Raw genomic sequence first — 19,610 nt, 5'->3', positions numbered from 1 at the left:
TACGGTTCGGTTTCTATCATGGTTTTGTGGTGACGGTTTTTGGCTCAGTTTGGTACATTTTTGGAAGAGTATGTGCGGTGACCATTTTTTTTGTGTCAACCTTCTTTTTACTTTTTATTTACTTGGCAAAAAAAGTTCACAACTGTTTGCCTTAACAATATTCAGGCTAAGAACTTCTGGAACATAAACAAAAAAAAGTTTATTTTAACTTAAAATTTTGATTAAAATTAAATTAAAATGGCCACATTAAAGACACTAGTGCAACGCCTCTTGAAAATAGGCTGTTTGATAGTATGATTGCCTGTTTGTATTATTGTTGTGTAGCTTTCACGAGAACAGCTCGCTGCAGACGTAGGTACACATGTCCAACTACGACCGCTGCGATGCTGTATGGAACTGCGTCTATGTGGCGGTGAATCCGCCCCTGCTGCTGAACAGAGCTGCGGTCCCCTTTTTTTCAAATTTGATGAATACTTATTTAATTGAATCTCTTGATCATCATCAGTTCCTGAGTTACTTACAATTTTTGTGAGCAGTGGACCAGGTGCGTCGGCGATTACTTCGTGGACATGACCAGAGGGCGCAGGTCAGATTTTGTATCAAACTCTGGAAATTAGCAACAGAGACCCTTAAAATGTTACAGGACGGCTGCGACAATGAACCAATGAGCCTGGAGATATGTTCTGAGTGACATTCACGTTTCCGAGGGGCAGAACATCACTGTACAAAACTGAAAAAGGCGCACCAGGTCAGGTTCGCAACCAGGTGGGTTTTCTTTGACATTGGCAAGGCTGTGCACCGTGAATTCAGCCTCAAGAGGGTCAAAGTGAAATCACCGAGCTCTGCTGTGATGTTCTGAGGCATGAGGCTTTGATGTTCGCTCTCTTCTCAAGTAAACCATCGCAGACGCACCAAATTCGACATCCCTGGAAAATCAATAATACACCCACCAAGTTTGAAGCAGATGGGAGGAATGGGTGTCAAGATATGCGAGGGACAAACAAACATAGAGAGTACTTGCATTATAGAAAAAGGCCAACATTAAAAGAGCATCAGAGAGATGCTCGTCTCTGTAGTGAAGGGGCGTTTCTTTTTATTTCCCACTCCGAAGTGATGCAGTAAGCAGTAATAGATAGGTAACCTTCAGTAAACCTGGAGGCCCATCTATCCATAGAGCTATCGAGGCTGCGTTGACATTTTCTTTGACAAGTCCTTGCTTTGTCTCTTCATAAAGTTCTGTGAGTTACTGCACTGTTAATGTTGGCAGAAGAGGGTTTTATAATGCAGCTCAAGTACTTTAATCATTGGCTGAAATGCTGCATCTTTCATGGGTTGGCTGTTAAAATGCTGCAGGGAGAGTTGCTCTTTCCTACCCGACTCTCTTATCCGTGCTGTCACAGTGGGTTGATGTCTTCTTATATTGTTCAGGTCAAGAGAACATAAATTGTAGGAAAGATTACATCCTTTCATGAGCAACCGTAAACCAGGAAGGGATTGCATCAAAGACCAAGGCTAACTTAGGTTTTCAAATAAGTAGAAAGAGGTTCTCTACTACTGAATAATTGATGTACTAAAATTTTATTGTTATAAATCACTCTTTCAAAAAGTAAAGTGCAGACTGTGCAATAGCTTCTTCCTGCTTGCTGTGAGGCTCCTCAATACCGTGGTCTGTTGATGCAGTAATTTACATATCTGCTCTAATTTGTCAATATCAACATATGGCTCCATTATATTTAAACAGGTGGGATTGTGCCTCAGCATATCTCACAGTAAATATGCTTTCATTAATTCATTCACGTTGTGTTACAGAGTAATGACGAGAATGTTTGTCGTGTCTCACTACTGGATAAGATAGCTAATGGTATATTCTGAGCAACAAAAACCGAAAGCAGAAGCCTTTGTCTAGTGTGAAAGGAGAAAAAAACTTGTTCTTATTGTTATCGGTATTTCTATTATTTTTTTCTCATTATTATCAACAAGTTATGTGGTTGAGTGAAGTTAGTGAGTGGTGTCAATATGAATAGATACAAAATTTGTTTGCCGTGGCCACTTTCTTGGTTCTAAAAAGGTAACCCGTAAAACAAGTATATATTATGAAGTTTAGAAAAAAACTGTTCAATAGAAATAATGTACCTAGTGTTCACTCCCCTGAAGACATAAGGTCAAATCCTTTTTCAAAAACTTTCAGTTGGACACTAGTAATAAAATTGCCTCAACTCCATCAGTATTTCTGTAGTTTGAATCATACAGCAAACAAAAGTCATTTAAAGGGTCAACATTCCCCTGGTGTGAAGGCCAGCGCAAAGTTGGTCAAAGCACATATCCAGGCACATTTGCCTTTGGATGCAGTAAAAGGGCCTTTTTTCTGTGCTTTTTTTGTGGCTCAAAATGCACTGAGATGGGTGAATTGGTACAACAAGGGGTGTTTCTGTAAAGATGTGTTGGTGCAGTGCAATTCTGATGTCAATTCTGAGGTGAAATCAGGCTTGCACTTCCACCACCTGAAACTAGGCCCAAGTGCAATGCAGCAGGGCTGTTTCTGTGGCCTCAGTGAGCAAGAGCGCACATAAACAGACGTATCCAAAATCCTATGGACCGATTTGGTGGATGTTGTATGTATTTAATGCCACTTACATTAGTAATTAAAACAATTTTTTTTGGATGCAACCTTCTGATTCAGTTAATCATATACAAAATTAAGCTGACTCTTGTCTACTGAATTGGATGTGAATCAAGCAGTTAGTGTGTGTCATGGCGCAGTAGTCAATCTTAGTCATAAAAGGCACTCAGGTTACCGACAAAAGAATTGCAATGAAATTACACAAAAAGGAGTAAAACTTCAAAACCCTTTTCACCTACTCATCTAGTTTAGTAATCTAGACAGTCGTGCAATACCACAGAATGTGAAACTGTTTCATTTCAGCACAAAACGTTCAGGGAAATTTACACAAGGCAGTTTTGGCCATTTAATTAACAGATGTTTAAAACAGTAGACACTAAAAAAAAACACAAAATATAACTCCATGAAAAGTAGACTTGAAGTTGCAAAGATTTTATTTTGGCACATTGATCATTTTCTTTGTTGTCCATGACGTAAACAAACACTTGAATAGTTACAGGGAGCAAAAACCTTGTAAAAGTCCCCGTTTTTCTTATACATAAATACATGTACACCCACATGAACACGTTTTTTTTTTTTTTTTACTATTTTTACCTGAGGCATAAAATATGTTTTTCACAAGAAACACTGAACACTCGCAACAATATTTTTTCAGTATGCATTTTTCACTTCATGTTAACCAGCATTGTGAAGAAGCCTGAGTAAAAGATTAAATAACCATTTCATTTAACAATGTTGCAACACAGTAATGTTCTGAAGAAACATATTTTTTACCCACATTTTTTAACATACCTCTATAATGTTTATGAAAATATGGCATACAATTGTTGTTTATTGAATGCAGTTTTCTAGATGAATGAGATGACTGCATGTGCTCCCAGTTTGCTTTCTTTCACACACAAAGTAAAGTAACCACGTTCGTTATCCCTACAAAGGGTACGAACCTCACTCCTGTCTGTGAATATTAAAAAGATGGAAAAAGTTGCATTCTGTCTTTGAATGAAAGTTTCAGAGATTGTTGCTGTCAATTGTATAACTATGTGCTCACTTGTGATACTTTTTGCAGAGACTGTTGAAGTTGTGAATGTGTACATGAGTTAAACACGAAAATATTCTGGATGTGCATTTTTCCCACCAATTTGACATCCTCTGTACCATTATTGGTTATTTTATGTTTACTGTATTTTGTCATTTCAAGCTTACATATTGAATGCATGTGATTATTTCAATATGTCCACAATGCGATAAAGAAGGTGGTCACGTTTGGCCTGCATGTTATGTTGAAATTATCAACCTTGTGCACCAAATACATGTTCAAATTCCTAAGGTTGACAAAAGTTGCAATGTTAACTGGTATCTATTGTTTTGCAATTCATTTTCAATTGGCAAGAGGCTTAGACTGTGCAATAACAATGACCCTTAAAGCAGTGTTGGGAAATAACTAGTTTTCTTAAAACCAGTTACGTATTTAAATTATAAATGATACTAAAGTGTTCAAAATGTTATTAAGAAAAATTTGCAATTTAATTAGTTACTATTCTTTTTTCTAAAAAGCTTATATAATAATGTTTTTGTTGTTTTGCATCTTATCGCAGCAGAGGAGAGCCTTCTGTCTGCGAGGGTGGATCAGGACCCTGTCAATGAAATGCTGGAGGCCTTTTAATCTGAAACAGGGTTTTTAAATTGGTCAACTGAATTACGCAGAATTTGAACGATGAGTGGCGTAGTAAGTCACTCATTCACTCACTCACTCACTCACTCACTCATGTGTTTCTAAAACTTTTGAGTTTCTAAAAAGTGCATTATGAGAGCTCTTACATTTTAAAGAATTCATCAGAAACAACCCCTTGAACTTAGTAAAAACCGGCACCTATGGAATGTTGCAATGGCTAGCGTATTTTGTATCATCTATTGTTTGATTTTTAGAAAACATCTTTTTTGCAATCAATGTTAATAAAAACAAGAGCAGTCCTCAGACCTCTCAGTGCTTATATATTTGGCTGGAACTGACAATGCTACATCAAAAAAACAAAACAAGCAAGAACGGTGGCCTACAAAGTAGGATTTGCAGTTGTCAAGGTAACTTCAGGTTTAACCATAGACTGTATATAAAAGTGGTCATAGCTTTGGGGTCTGAAAAATGAGGCCGATGCGGAATTACCTTAAACTGCAATACCACCAAGGGCCGTGAAGGGTTGGCCCCAAAAAGGATGTGGGCACATACACTCTGATTCAACTTCTCATGAAATACAAAGTCAATACAATTTTAACACAAGTCATAACGGTGTCATTCGCTAAAGTCCCTCCTTCCCATTAGTTCCCTTTAAAAATTTATATCCAGCACTTATTCAAAATTAAGCCTCAAAAAGCGGTATGCTTGTTTTGCACAGGCCTGTGGGTGTCCTCAGGTTCGCGATCAGATTGAGTCACATCCACCTCTTGTTCCTTCCCAGCTTGTCCAAATATGGTCACTTCTGCCTCCAGAATAGAAAGAAGGGGACGGCCAAAATCCGAACTCCTTCAGAACGGCTGTTCATAAACCAGTGGATGAAGGTGTTTTTTAAATGAGATATAGATTGAATTTCCATGTCCTTTCATACATCGACACCATCCTACAGCAGAGACAGCCTTGTACTTATAGGCTTATTTCTTTTTTTGCTCCCCACTCATTGCAATGGACAAAAAGCCCTTAGTGCTAAAAAAAAAAAAGGATATCTGAAAATGAGCAGACTCCATCTGCTTCGGAAGGTCATATGAAATAATCAAAGGCTCCAGAACACCTGCTAAATGGACCCCATGAAAAGAGAAAACCCAGATTTGACCATGGAGAAGTAATTTAATGATCTTCTAATTTCTAATTTTCACAGAAGCCTTCTCCTCTCGCCGTGCGGCTTCTGAAGTCCCGTGTTGGCCCCGCCAAACATCTGGGAGATTTTCAGATTTCCTGTCTTCCTAAAGTAGAATTAAAAATCTCCAAAACTAATTTCAGCCTTATTTGAATTGAAGCAGCTGTTTGCAGTTAGCTCACAGTCACGATGGGCTGCACTGAGAGGATGTCCGTCCTCCCTGTGAGGGCCTGCCTGGCAGTGAAGAGCACATGTGTGTCTTTCAGGTTGTGGGACTGACTAGAAGAAGCGTGACTCTGCTCTAAGGAGGCCTGGTCCGGGTGCGACAAAGCGTGTCTTGGTCTTGAAGACTCGTTGTTGTCGGGCCAGGCAGTTCTGTGACAGGGAGCGCAAGCAAGTGCAGGGTGAACCTCGCGCTCCAACCCGACCACCGCCCTCTGTCTCCTCCTGCACCTGTCGAAGAGGAGCCGGAGCTCCTGGCGGAAGGTGGGATTCAGACAGCAGTAGATGAAAGGGTTGTAGCAGGTGGAGCTCATAGCCAGCCAGTGAAAGCAGAAGTACAGGGCATTAGAGGAGTGGATGGCCTGGCTGGACAGCAGCACCACGTAGCAGTTAAGGGGAAACCAGCAGACAGCAAACACCGCAACCACCAGGAGCAACATTGCCAACGTTCGCCGCCGCTTCCTCCTGTGGGTGGCGTGCTGAGCGGTTGTGGTGTCGCCAATGGCATTGTGGCGCCACAGCCGTCGGGCCACTGTGGTGTAGGAGGCAGTGATGATGATAAGTGGGAGCATGTAAAGCAATATGAAGGTCAGGAGGTCAATGTACTGCCAGTAGACATCTGAAGGCTCTGGGAAGTCAGGAACACACAGGCTTCGCTCCTTGTCCTTACTGGTGAGAGAAAGTCATTACAGTGGAGGCAAGACAGATTAGAGGAAAGGACAAGGTCAGACGTAGGACACAAGTTAGTGTAAGACTGCGAATACCTTCCACTTTTATTGATTCATTGTTTTGTCTATAAAATGTCTGAAAATGTAGTGAAATTATAATATCCCCCAAGTGCCCAAAGAGACAGATGCTTTAATGGAATCAACAGTCCAAAAACACGAAATTCTCACATTTGAGCAGCTGGAACAAGATAATTTGAGGCATTTTTGCTTGAAAACTGACTCACATTTTCTATAGTTATATAGTTAGACTCATAGACAGAGTCTATAAGTCCCTACATTTAGAATTCTGCACTTCACTACATCATAGCAGGACTGCAGGAAGTACAAGTATTGCCCCTTGAAAGCAGGGATGTCATTCATTTTCCAATCCTCACTCTTTGCTATTGTAACTAGCAATGAGGGATCCCAAACATGAACACATTTGTGATTTTAACTTAAATCATTATCTTTCCCTTACCAAATAATGTTTGTGCCTAAACCTCCTCTTTGTATTAGCCTACACTTGAAGAAGACAAGTCACATCAATGGAGTCTAATCATCTTTCTCTGTTGCAAACCTCATAAAATGTTACTTTTCTTTATGGATAGGTACAACTCTGTATCCTTTTACCTGTATGTAAAAGTCAGGAGTTTTTGATAGATTGCATGTGGGAGGGAGAAACAGCTGGCCATAATCCAGATAACAGCGACCCAGACACCACCTTGTGCTGGAGACATGCGAGGTCTCAAAGGATGTAAGATCAGCTGAGAAGAAAAGATAATGACCACAAATATCAAACAAACTACACATCAGATTACTTCTATATTTGGTTTGCTCTGGAACAAAATGTCACAGGGAGAAGGTCTTGACATGACTGCTTACTGTGAATGTGAATTCTATTTAGTGATGAACAGAGGTGTTACAGTGGAAACACAACATTCCTGCTGTACTGACTATAAAGATTACAATTAAGTATTATTACACGAGAGGGTGTGCTTTAACGTGATTATTGTTTTACGGGCTCCTGCCCATGATGCACCTTCTTCGGTCTAAGACAGTGACATTCTGCCCCTCTTGAAACACGAATGCTCCTTAAAACATCTCGCCCATCTCATTGCTTCATTGACACAGCCTTTCAAAGTTTTTCTTTACCGATTTTTCCAGTTTACACAACATGTTATGTGCGCTCTCTGCTCAAGTCCATCGTTAAATTGCAAATGCCACAAAAAGACACGTAACTCAGGTGCTAATCAAGTAATATAACTTGGAATACTTACACAACAAAAGCTTCCTCCTGCTTTTCACGGTGCAGCGCACTGTTCATACTCTTTTGATTCACCCCCAAAGGATTTATATACAATGCCCACCGAACAGAACTTCACAGTTCAAGCTGGTTTCAAGAGATCTTTAAAAATAAAAACTGATCAAAATAACATAACGAACCTTAATAATCAACTAAAACAAACCTTTTCGGGAGACAATTGTAATTGTCTTCATGGAAGAAGGGGCAAAGAAGAGAGTGGAGATGGAGGTGCTCAGGGGAGTTTATTCTCTCAGTCTGGCACAGCTGTGTGGCTTTCTTTTGTAGTTGGTGGTATGGCGATTTTGACCAAGTTATTGTCATTTGTTATAGTATAGGGAGAAAAATTCCAGAAGTCCGCATTAATATTCTCTGTGGTTGTTGCCACACTGACATTCAAGGCTTAAACTGACCTTAAACACATCTGTTTTCCACTCACAGCTTTTTTCTTACGTTCTTATCTTGACAGCGAGTGTGAGTCGAAATATACAGTATTTAATTTGCACTGCTTGGTGTGGACAGCACTGACATTCAGGTATACACCCACATCTCTGATATCATAGGATGCCTGAAAAACATTTTTTATACAAAAACATGACTCACCAACTCAGCCCTTTTCTACTAAGTCCATGACCATGAACTCACAAAGAACCTGTCCTCACTTCCAGGAGTACATATTCACACTACATACTGTATTTTCAATTCACCAAAACTCTGTCTTCTATTATAATTATGCCAGCAGTTTAGCTTCACTCTTCTGTTTCTATTGCATATAATACATTTTTCACAATATCTGCGAGTATGAATATTCTACTTATTTTAAGAACAGACATAAATACTGATTTACCGATGTTTTCTATGTGCTCAGAGTGCTAACAGCTGCAGCAGTATGTTACTGCAAAAATATACTGAAACACAAGTGTATGCTTACGTTGCACTATTTAACTTAAAATATCACTGATCACTTATATCCACTCAATAAGCAATTGCTTGTTTCATATTCAATTGAAAAATACTATGTTATGTCACATTGTTGCAAACCATGCTTATTAGACATGCTATTTATTATTTACAAGTCTCCAGGGGTTTCTATGAACCTGTGATTTACATTGTTATCTACTGGATATTACTTAAAAAATAAGCAAATGTTCTGATCAAAAGTGTAAGTTTTAGCTTTTGTTGGTTTGCCTATGAGTTTTCATCAAAGGGGTGTTCCTGTGGCAATGCAGGGAATATTGATTTTAAAAATGGAGCTTGACTATATGAGAAGTTTGCAACTCATTGACTAAAATCCCCACACGATTAACAGCAACTAAACAGTATTTGGGCTTTATTAGGAATTAACTCAGAAAATGTGGTGATCATGTGTGCACTACTTTGTTTTAAGAGGAAATGGTCATAAATCACAGTTTTGCATCACTCTCTCAGCAGTGACACAAATAATGAATGACAGTCTGTTTACTATTCAGTGCAGTACTCCTATGTGGGGATTGTTTGGTAGTGGTCATTGTTGTTGTTTTTTAATTGGGGGCTTTTACTGTGTGAAGTCTAAATTGTTCTGATTCATGCAAGGAAATTTCAGACACTGCTACAAAACAAGATTTTAGTTTAAAACCCGCACAGTTGCTTCAAATGTGCTGTGGCTCTGTATAACCACAACACAATAGGTCAATTTCACTGTTACCTTCAGACACAAGAAGAATGTTTAAAATGTGGCTTCAAAAACATTTCAACTATCTTCAGTTTAAGAGACAAAGCTGTTGCTCGAATTTGTTTTGGTCTTATTCAAGTGGTCCAGTGCAAAGGAATCCACAGCAGGGGAGACAAGCTACCTGCTTATATTTGAGTATGCAGCTACTTTCTAAATTTCAAGTTGATTCATACTTTGTGTATTTTTAATGTCACCACATACAACAAGTATAAACTGGGCAACGTTGTCAGGCTGGCCAGTAAAATCAGTAAGCAGTGGGCTTCCTTTTCATCCAATCTTTGGAAATCCAGACCAATTTCAGTTCACATAGTTAGACATCTTGTTCTCTGTTCAGAGATAGATGATTATAAAGATGAGGTAGAATAAGGTAGCACTGTAGATAATATACCTACTTAAAATATTTTTGAACTGCCTCTTGGTTCCTTGGACATCAAGCTTTCTTACTTTTTGCAGTTATCCCTAACTCGTTAGTCGTCATATGGTTTCACTTTATAAGTTTGTCTGTCTCTTTATTGCTCTTAATGCTACCCTACTTTAAAAAAAAAAATTGTGTTACCACCGAACTGAACATAAAGCCATGAAGTCAAGGAGATCTCAGGATTTATGTCCAACACCTCTTCTCTCTAGCGCTTCCATGTTTGGGTTCCAATAGCTCAATAATTCCGGAATATGTTTTCTGTTTCAGTGTAAGTAGGACTTTGAGCATTGATGGTGAACGAGCTGACATTTAGAGAGGAGCATTGCTGCTTCCTCTCCTGATGTAAACAAACCTGTCGCCGGTCCAGGGCGATGGCCGTGAGTGTGAGAGTGGAGACATGGAGGGAGCAGTACTGTACAAAGCGACTGATGTGACACATTGTCCTCCCAAACACCCAGGTACTGTTCACGAAGCGGACCTGAGAAAATACACATGCACACACAGTGTAGGTAGTGTACATTGTGTCACCTCATCCAGCCGTCAATATAAGACATTTTTCAATACCGTCAAATTACTAAAACCACTTGATTAAACACAAATGAATGCTCATAAAGTCTCTGAGGTAATATTAAATTGCCAATGGGAATATGTTTTCTGTTTCAGTATAAGTAGGACTTCGAGCATTGATTACTAACACACAGAGATAACACCATTGGCGCCATCTTTTGGTGTCAACAGTCTTAATCACACACTATGTATGTCCTTTACATAATGCTCAAATACAGCAATGTGGAGAGGAGGGAGCAGGAGCAGTGCCCCATTGAATTCATGATTTAATTTAGTTTTACTATTTATTTTTTTAATTGTAAAGACTGAGAGTTCCCTATTATGGAACATATTGGGTGGTGTTCACATGAGCCATAAGTGCAAGGGAACAGCACACACACACACATCAAGCTGTCAAATCTCCAACCAGGGTTAAAAGTGATCTTACCAGGGTAAAAGGTGTGTTGAGGACCGTGATGAAGATATCAGCCACCGCGAGGTTCAAAATAAACAAGCTGGTGGCAGACTGAGTGCGCTTGTTTTTGACCACTACATGGCACACCAGTGTGTTCCCGAACAGGGAGATCACGATGATCAAACAGTAGGCTGCCACGAGAAGCGCCTTGACGCTGCCGTCCTGTGACTGCCCTCCACCGCTCTTCTTACTGGCCAGAGAGTGCCAGTCCTCCAGCATCCCCTCGTCAAAGTCCAGGAGGAAAACTGCCGAGGTCCGGTTACCCAACTGTCCCGAAACATTAAGGAAACGCTCCTTGTAAGAAAACACCGCATCTCCCAGAAGTGAGGAGTCGTTAAGTCTCTGTCCCGCTGCTGTCCTGTCAGAGGTGCTCATGCAGAGGACCATCGATAACCAAACACACACTCCTCTCATTTTATGATTGTTTTTTTTTTCTTTTCTCCAGTCTTTGTGTAACCTGATGGAGCTGCACACGGGCTCCGTCACCGGTGTCACTGAAGTGATGCAGAGAGGCTGAACCATGAGCAACAAGTTGTGTGATGCGACTCAACAGCGGCTGCTGTTTGGTAGTGTGTGTGTGTGTGTGTGTGTGTGTGTGTGTGTGTGTGTGTGTGTGTGTGTAAAGAGAGAGAGAGAGAGAGAGACCATGTTGGAGGATTTGAAGAAATTATTTCTCTATCTGTTTACACTAGTGTAAGTATTCAAGCAGCTTTCACCAACAAAGGTAAGGTGTTTTCACCGCGCGTAAAACAAAGACAGTGTCTTGATCTTTATTTTTTAAGTTATTTTAGCCCTTTGGAGAAAAACTGTAGTTCAGTTGCGAACACACCGGATCCTTGGTAATTAACATAGACTGTTTATAAAGGTGGACGTCGCGTGCGGGTCTGAAAAATGACGCCAATGCTGAGGCGCTATAAACTTGCAATACCTCCGAGTGCAGCTAGGGATTGACTCCAAAAAGCCTCTGAATCCTCAAACTGCCATTCAACTTCAATCATGAAATACAAAGTCAGTGAAATTTCTAGAAGTTATTATGGTATTGTGATGTATTTGAAAGCCGTATTTATTTATTTAATGTGCATATTTATCTCTGTGTGAATTTTTTTTATTTAACATCATGTTTTGAGACACAATCTAAGGAGACTCTTTTGTCTGGCTTGACTGACAGATTGACCGGCCAGGATGTGTTTAGGTATTTTTTGGCCCACAGACAATCAATTTGGTGGCCAGATTTCCTTCACACTCTGCCTTGGTTGTGCCTTTTTCTTAATTAAGTGCACACTCAGCCAAGTCAAATGCAGCCTGGGGATGAATTCACCCTCAGGCAGACATGTGTTTGAATATGTTATGTAAATTCAGTTTGTGTCCAGTGCCTATAGTAGACACATTATATGTAACCTACCAAGTAAGATATAGTACTGGATGGACTGCCAAACCCATAGGGACCTCAGCTTCACCAGGTTTTCTGCATCAACACGAGTACGAGATATTTAGTGCATGCATTCCTCTTCCTTCTCAAAACCTATATTGCCCACATCACCCACAGTGCAACATAATCGCACAGTTAATCAAACTGGTGACGCCTTAATGGGCAACACAGCTCCCCAAAATAGTTGTGCAGTATGGCTGATCAAAGGGATTGAGACACAGCGAGACCTTCCACTCATATTCAACAGTTACAGTTCTGCTGTCAGTTTCCACCTTTTATCAGCATTCTGCGAACATCTCTGTCCTTAGCCTGGTATTTAATGAACGGAACAATAACTGCAGTTTCTTTGTCATAGGAACAGAAAAGATTATTTTCATTTCATTTTTTCCATCCATAAAATCCAATGGCATAAAGCCAATATTATACCTGCTCACGCTCAATAGCCATGTTGCGCAGCATCCTGTTCGCAACGTTCAAACATCTACTGTATTGCATCCAGTCGATCAACTAAATAAAATCCATAAATTTGACAGACATTTTTATGTTCCCATTATGCGGTTGTACAAGGAGTATGTGCACTGTGCAGTAGGAGAAGGAATTCATTAGTACTGCCACTCTTGATTCAGATACTCACTGGAACCACATACTCTCTCCAAATGTGTGAAGAGGGTGCCAATCTCACTCAGGAAAAAAGAGTGAGGATCTTGACATACTGTTTAGACAACTGGCTGATCCTTACTTTCTTGCAGCGGGAAGCTGAAAATAGAGTTAGAATTGATGGATGTAACTTTCGTTCTATTAGTATCGGTCGCCCTCTAACTGCAGCGCAGCACAAATCCAGTTGCACTGGCATGTTCATGCAGCTTTTTTTGTGGATCAAGATGATCAAGGCCTGGATTTGAATCAGACAGTGGTCGTGTGTCATGACGTTTAACCATCTCAGCCAAAGGCACTCGGGTTAACTACAATTAACTGCAATTAAATGACACTGTACTATACTGTTATATGCTTTATTTACCGTGGTCGGGTTAATATATTCCATCACTTTTTAATCAATAGGTCCAAATGTTGGGAAATACTTTTATGCACTTTCTGGCAGGGAGTTACACGAGAAGAGTGATACCACTCTCACATTTGAACACTAAATATAAGGCTCTAATCAGCAGCTGCTTCGCTTATATTTATGCAACGACTGAAAACAGTTGGAAACAGCCAACCTGGTTCTGCATGAAAAAGTAGCCTACCAGCAACCCTAAGTGCTCTCTTCCTGTTGCAGTATGAAACACATTTTGCACACTTCAACATTGAGTGACAATAAATCAGAGCTTTCTAAATATCAATAAAATGGTGGATAAGATTTTGATATGTCAAAGGTTCCATTACACATTGATTAAAACATGCCAGACTAATCCCAACCAGCTGAGTGCACCTGTTGCTAATGCAGTAATTAGAGTCTGAGTTTTTGTCTTCCTTTTCAGTTTTTTGTTGTTGTAGCGCTTCTTGATATGATGGATTTAGCTACTCTCCATGCAAGTAAGGCTGACATGTTTCCCCTTGTGGGATTAATAAAGTAACTATACTGTATATCGATCTATCTATCTATAACTGTAACTATCTATCTATCTATCTATCTATCTATCTATCTATCTATCTATCTATCTATCTATCTATCTATCTATCTATCTATCTATCTATCTATCTATCTATCTATCTATCTATCTATCTATCTATCTATCTATCTATCTATCTATCTATCTATAACTGTAACTATCTATCTATCTATCTATCTATCTATCTATCTATCTATCTATCTATCTATCTATCTATCTATCTATCTATCTATCTATCTATCTATCTATCTATCTATCTATCTATCTATCTATCTATCTATCTATGTCCAATAAATTAGCCCATCTTGTGTGCTTACACTAACAGAGATCTCCATTTGCAGGCTGTGCTATGGACTATACTGCCTTACTAAATAGATATGTATGTAATATGGTTATATTTAGCCTTAATTCGGGAGTCTGCGGGCCAAAATTGAAACAGGCGGAAGCGCCGTTGGGAATACCAAAAATGTTGCCATAGAAGAAGCGAACGGCCGCGAGGACTTATGGGTAGTGTAGTCTTTTAACAGCGTGCCTCCCTTTACGATAACTTGACAACCAACTACACTTCCCGTGTGTCTTCACGACAGCCGGTTTGATTTGGTGGTTTGACAAGTGCGGCTGAACTGTGCTAGCTGCATTTCTTAAACCTCTCGAGCAAGCTGCTCGTCTTTGCCACGAGAAATGTTGACGAAATGTTTGTCAACACTTAACTGTTGTGCAGCAGGCTGCGTTAAGTCAACGTAAACGGACTTGTTGGCGTCCATTGTCTGCGACTCAATTCACAACTTGGGGTATGTACATGACATAGATACATACAGATATGAGGATTTTATGCTTTTCTTTCTCATATATTTTCAGTGAAAACAAGGCGTTTGTGTTTAATCAGTAGCAGATGAATCGCTACCTGTTTTCATAGCTATGTGTTAACGGTAAAAGGGGTTAAATTATCTGATTCTAGCTTGTGAAATGTAAATATTTATTTGTTTCCTGCAGTCCTCCATGATAATATATCAAATATCTTTTGGGTGTAACTGTTGGTCGTGACAGAAAAAAAAACACAGGCTGCACCTAACTGGTTTGAAAACACTAGCGAAACCCATATGATGGCATTAATCCTGTAAAGGACAATAATTCACGTTTAAAAAATGGACTCAAACATTGTTCATTTATCAAACAGTTGCCAGTTAAAACAGGCAGAATAAAAAATAAAAAAGACTTATAATGCTTATTTTGTGTCTTTGTAAGAATCACATTTAGAGAGCAAAAAGGAAGACAAAAATAACCACGCATACTTACCTCTTGAGGCAGCACCGGCACAAAAGTTTGTTGTTTATACTTATAACATTTAGTGACAGCCGCGCCCGTAATGATCTGCTTCGGTGAATAACTTACATGTTAACAAAGGAACAACACAGGAGGGGTGGTAGTTTTCAAATTAGGTCATTTATGAGGATGAGTCTGACTTTACACACAATCCAGACATCATATTAAAACTGGGTGGAAAAAAAAAAAAAAAAAAAAGACATCCTGAGGCAACTCAGTGTTTTTTTTTAAGGGACATTTCAGATGCATTCGATGTGATGTTTTACACCAGACACTTGGTAGAAATTATGAATTGGCACATTTGGTTGATCAGTGGGGGATAAGAGTGTCAAATTAAAGCCTGGGGCACCTGGAGGGAGGAAGTGATAAATGGTAACGTTGCTCTGAATTGTCGTGTTTTCGTTAATTAGCGCACTATTTTCTAATACCCTCTTCTCCAGCTCTGATTTTAGTTTCTCCTCAGTCACTTTGGTCCCTCTGATCTGTCTAATTCCTCACTGTCTCGTTTGTCCTGGTTTTCTGTGACAAAAACAGTAAGTGATGGAGTTTCCAGAAGATTTGAACCAACTTGAACTTCTTGATACGCACGGACACTTGATCCCTCGAGGAGCCAGCAGTCTGTGGGCTGGAAGCAAGGAAGAGGAGGAGGAGGAAGAGGTGGAGGAGGCAGGCCGCAGTGAGGAGTGGTATCTGGAAAAGCAGGAAGCTCTCAAAGAAAACCCGAAGGAGCTCGTGCTGTGGGCAGCGGAAAACAATCGTGTAAGTGCTGTTTTGTTCAAGCACCTAATTATTTACCACCAAACTTCAGCTGTTTCGCTTCACTGGTGGTCAGCGGGTGCTAATTGAGTTTGAGATCATTCCTCACTTGCTCTCTCTTAGTAGTTTTTTGACTGCACACCAGGCACGTCTATCCAACCAGACACGCCCCTAAACATACCACTTTTTGAAGCCTAATAAAGAATTAATTATGGAATTATTTTCAGATGGCCATTAATGCCGTCAACGACTGCAAAAAAAATGATCAATTTTGTATTTCATGAGAAGTTGAATGGGCGTCTACGGAGCAAGATTTTCGTGGAGCTTTTTAAAATATTCAGATGCGAACTGTGGCATCTGTCACTAAATGGGAATTCAAATTATCCATTACTAAAAATCTGATTCTTTTGAAATGCTGAAAAAGATATAAAACGTAAAAACACAGACAAGCTTCAGTCCGGAGAAATGCTGTATGAATTCAGGACCTTCTAACAGTGTCGTCCACAAAGTTGTCTTGTCAGGAAACAAGTTGATCTTACCGTTTTTTTTTTTTTTTTTAAATATGAATCTAATTGTGGAGGCAGATTCACCAGTGGACAAATCTGGGGACAATGGAGAGCAAATGTTTTTTTGAAAGGTCGGGAGGTCAAGATCAGAGTCGGGTAATTAATTACACAGAAGGTCATGTAATGTTACTAAATCTGAATAAAATTTACACCTTACGTTTGAACCGTAAGAAGCCAGAAATAAACCACTGTAGAAAACAACCCATGTGAATACTGTGTTAACGCAACGTTTAGTTGTGCAAGCAAATGCAAAAATTCCTCTCGAGAGATTTAATGCACCCTAAAACCTTTCAAATGTATCAAAGCTATGAAAAAACAATGTACGCTGTGGTTAATTGGAGAGAAGAAAAAAACATCATGCAGCTTATGGACTGGCAGGTGCTAGGAAACGTGATTAAAAAGAGTGCCGGTGACATTTGAGGTGTCAATTATAACTGTTGTGAACTTGAATTTCAAGCTGCTGATTTCAGTCTGCTGGGTAGCGCTACTCAGCCTATTATAACAGCTGTGTAAATGCAACATACTAGAAGCACAATATTAAGCGCTTGAATGCCCCTTTAAGTGTTGACCCTTTCCAATTGGACAGAGCAGTAGTAAACAATTTGCTCTGCCTTGCTCATGCTTGAGCGAAGTTTCTTCACTGCAATCCTTCTTTGAGATGATTCTTTTAAAAGTAAGTATTCATGGCTTGCAAGAAGCATTCAAGCTTTAAGCAAAAACGACCTTGTGAGGATAGAGTTTATCTCGATAGAGGAGAATTGTTAGTACGCCAACAGGCAATGATCACACTGAAGTTGCAGCTATAAAAGCTTCTCAAGTAAAACGTGGAATAAGACGAGTAGTTTTTAACGTTCTGAAGCTCATCATTTCCGTGGTTTTCTTTCAGCTGTCAACAGTCCACAGTTTGTTAACTGCTGATCCTTTGCTGGTGCACTGCTGCGACGAGGATGGTTACACTCCATTGCACCGTGCAGCATACAGCGGCCATTTTGAAGTTGTCTCGGCTCTCCTGGCCAGCGGCGCTAAAGTGAACCCTCGTACCGTCGACGGCTGGACGCCCCTTCACAGCGCTTGCCGCTGGAGCCGCGTCACTGTGGCGAGTTGTCTCTTGCAGCATGGAGCCGAGCTGAACGCCCAGACGAACGGTGGGCTCACGCCACTACACCTCGCTGCTTCCTACACAAGCCCCTCAAAAACAGACTCGGCGCACACCTTAGAGCTCCTCCTCTCTCAGCGCCACCTGAAGCCAGGGCTCCTCAGCAGCAGCGGGGAAACGGCCAGTGAGGTGGCCCGACGTAGTGGCCCACATCACTTTCTGTTTGAGATGGTCGAAGACTGTGTCAATGTGGTACCAATATTATGAACAAAATCACAGCCCTACACAATTTCTCACATTAAAGCGATGACGTTTTTACCATTAGCACAGCGCACACCAGATACATTCGGGCTCCAGGTAACAATTCACGCTGTCATTTTCTCTACCGGTCCTTTTTTGTCATAGTAAAAGTCAGAATGTTGTCAGAAGCATAGACTGCATATAAAAGTGGACGTAGCTTCTGGGTCTGAAAAATTAGGCTGATGCGGAAGTGACCTATACAGCAACGCTGCTGATGGCCACTAGGTTGCCTCCAAAAAGGCTCAGGCTCTACAGACTCATATTGAACTTCTCATGAAATACAAAGTCAATAAAAAAAAATTCTACAAGTCATAATTATGTCATTCATTAGTCACTCCAATTTATTAATTTTCTGGTAGTTTTTTTTTTTTTTTTTTTTTTACAGTTACGTAACGAGTGTAGTTGTTATAAACTGCCGTAACGTCCACCTGCGTCTCCTCTCTGCTCTGCCGCAGTGTGTCTGAGAGCGACACACAAACCTTCATGAAACACAGAGAGCGAACAGAAGAGCAGCAGCACAGGAATTAGCGCGACTTTCGGTGACAGAAAAATGCACGAGCCAGTCTCGCTGAGCTGTAATGAAAGCGGGATCACAGGGACGCAGCACATACCATAATATCTTGTTTGGCTCTGGCGGGGCAGGAGGTCCCCGTCGGGCGGGGCTGCTCTTCCCCCCCCAGACAGTGGTAGGAGAAACACGGGATGACGAGTCGCTTTCGGTCTGAAACAAACTTTAATGAAACACAACGTGTGTCGTTAAGCTTTTAAAAAGAACAAGTAAATATGACATGATTGTGGTGTTTTTACAACTTAAGCGGAGAGGACTGTCATGTTTTTTAGAATGAAACAGCTTATTGCATGTTCTTGCTTGAATGTAATGTTTTACATTATGGACTACATGCACAAGATAGTCATCCATGTTATGGATGACAAACTTCACTTTTAGGTTATTAGTTTTGCAGAAAAATGCAAATTCCAAGTATAACTTTTCAGTCGGGAATTGAACCTAATACCTTCAGACTGAGAGATGACAACGCTGACAGGTGCACCACAATGCTGGCTTCCATAACTTGAACGGAAGTCATACTTACAGCATGTCGTGCGAAATATGACTTTTTGATCATGTTTCGGAACACATGCTATAGTGTGACTTTTTGATCATATTTTAGCCGACATGCTATAATATTACTTTTTTTCCATATTTTAGCCGACATGCTATAGTACGACTTTTTTTTTTTTTTTTTTTTTAATCATATTTTGGACGACACGTATGACTTTTTTTTCTCCATATTTTAGACATGTTATAGTATGACTTTTTTTTTCCATATTTTAGACATGTTATAGTATGACTTTTTTATGACTTTTTAGAGTATGACCTTTTTCTGAACTGACATGCCTCAAATTACTTCTCACTGTGAGGCAACTCAACCAGTACACAATGAAAAAAAAAGTCTCTTTGGACTTTTTTTTTTTACCTTTGGTTTGTGGCTGTGGCTTACCCTTACAGGGACTCGCCCTCCGTGAACCTCGTGTGTTACCTCGGCGGGTAAACCGTGAAACATTTGTGTTACCTCGGCGGGTAAACCGTGAACCTCGTGTGTTACCTCGGCGGGTAAACCGTGAACCTCGTGTGTTACCTCGGCGGGTAAACCGTGAACCTCGTGTGTTACCTCGGCGGGTAACCT

At 40.2% G+C, this 19,610-nt stretch overlaps 2 protein-coding genes across 2 annotated transcripts; one reads left to right on the top strand and one right to left on the bottom strand.

The window, feature by feature from the left end:
- Positions 1-5,639: 5,639 nt before the first annotated feature.
- On the bottom strand, positions 5,640-11,259 carry LOC138620380 (G-protein coupled receptor 83-like). Its single transcript, XM_069697554.1, has 4 exons — positions 10,819-11,259; positions 10,177-10,302; positions 7,026-7,159; positions 5,640-6,357 (listed from the first exon to the last, which is right to left on the bottom strand). The coding sequence occupies exons 1-4, from the start codon at positions 11,257-11,259 to the stop codon at positions 5,640-5,642; spliced, it is 1,419 nt and encodes a 472-aa protein (XP_069553655.1).
- A 3,252-nt stretch (positions 11,260-14,511) lies between these two features.
- ankrd49 (ankyrin repeat domain 49) lies at positions 14,512-18,757 on the top strand. The gene is made up of 3 exons (XM_069697556.1): positions 14,512-14,675; positions 15,742-15,966; positions 17,416-18,757. Exons 2-3 carry the CDS (start codon positions 15,748-15,750, stop codon positions 17,890-17,892), a joined length of 696 nt encoding a protein of 231 aa, XP_069553657.1. The 5' UTR covers positions 14,512-14,675; positions 15,742-15,747; the 3' UTR covers positions 17,893-18,757.
- The last annotated feature ends 853 nt before the right edge of the window (positions 18,758-19,610 follow it).

This window comes from Brachyistius frenatus, unplaced genomic scaffold (assembly GCF_029030835.1).
Source record: "Brachyistius frenatus isolate BFR_SWC_R1_liver_20210118 unplaced genomic scaffold, ASM2903083v1 Contig_23, whole genome shotgun sequence".
Taxonomy (NCBI): Eukaryota; Metazoa; Chordata; class Actinopteri; family Embiotocidae; genus Brachyistius; species Brachyistius frenatus.
This window is presented reverse-complemented; position numbering and strand designations above follow the sequence as displayed.

Bases quoted from the DNA above. Each gene is read 5' to 3' on its own strand.
- ankrd49 (XM_069697556.1), top strand. From the start codon at position 15,748: ATGGAGTTTCCAGAAGATTTGAACCAACTTGAACTTCTTGATACGCAC. The intron at 15,967-17,415 runs GTAAGTGCTGTT...GTTTTCTTTCAG, and splicing joins GGGCAGCGGAAAACAATCGT to CTGTCAACAGTCCACAGTTT.
- LOC138620380 (XM_069697554.1), bottom strand. From the start codon at position 11,259: ATGAGAGGAGTGTGTGTTTGGTTATCGATGGTCCTCTGCATGAGCACC. The intron at 10,303-10,818 runs GTAAGATCACTT...GTATTTTCTCAG, and splicing joins TCAACACACCTTTTACCCTG to GTCCGCTTCGTGAACAGTAC. The intron at 6,358-7,025 runs GTAAAAGGATAC...TTCTCTCACCAG, and splicing joins CTCCTGACTTTTACATACAG to TAAGGACAAGGAGCGAAGCC.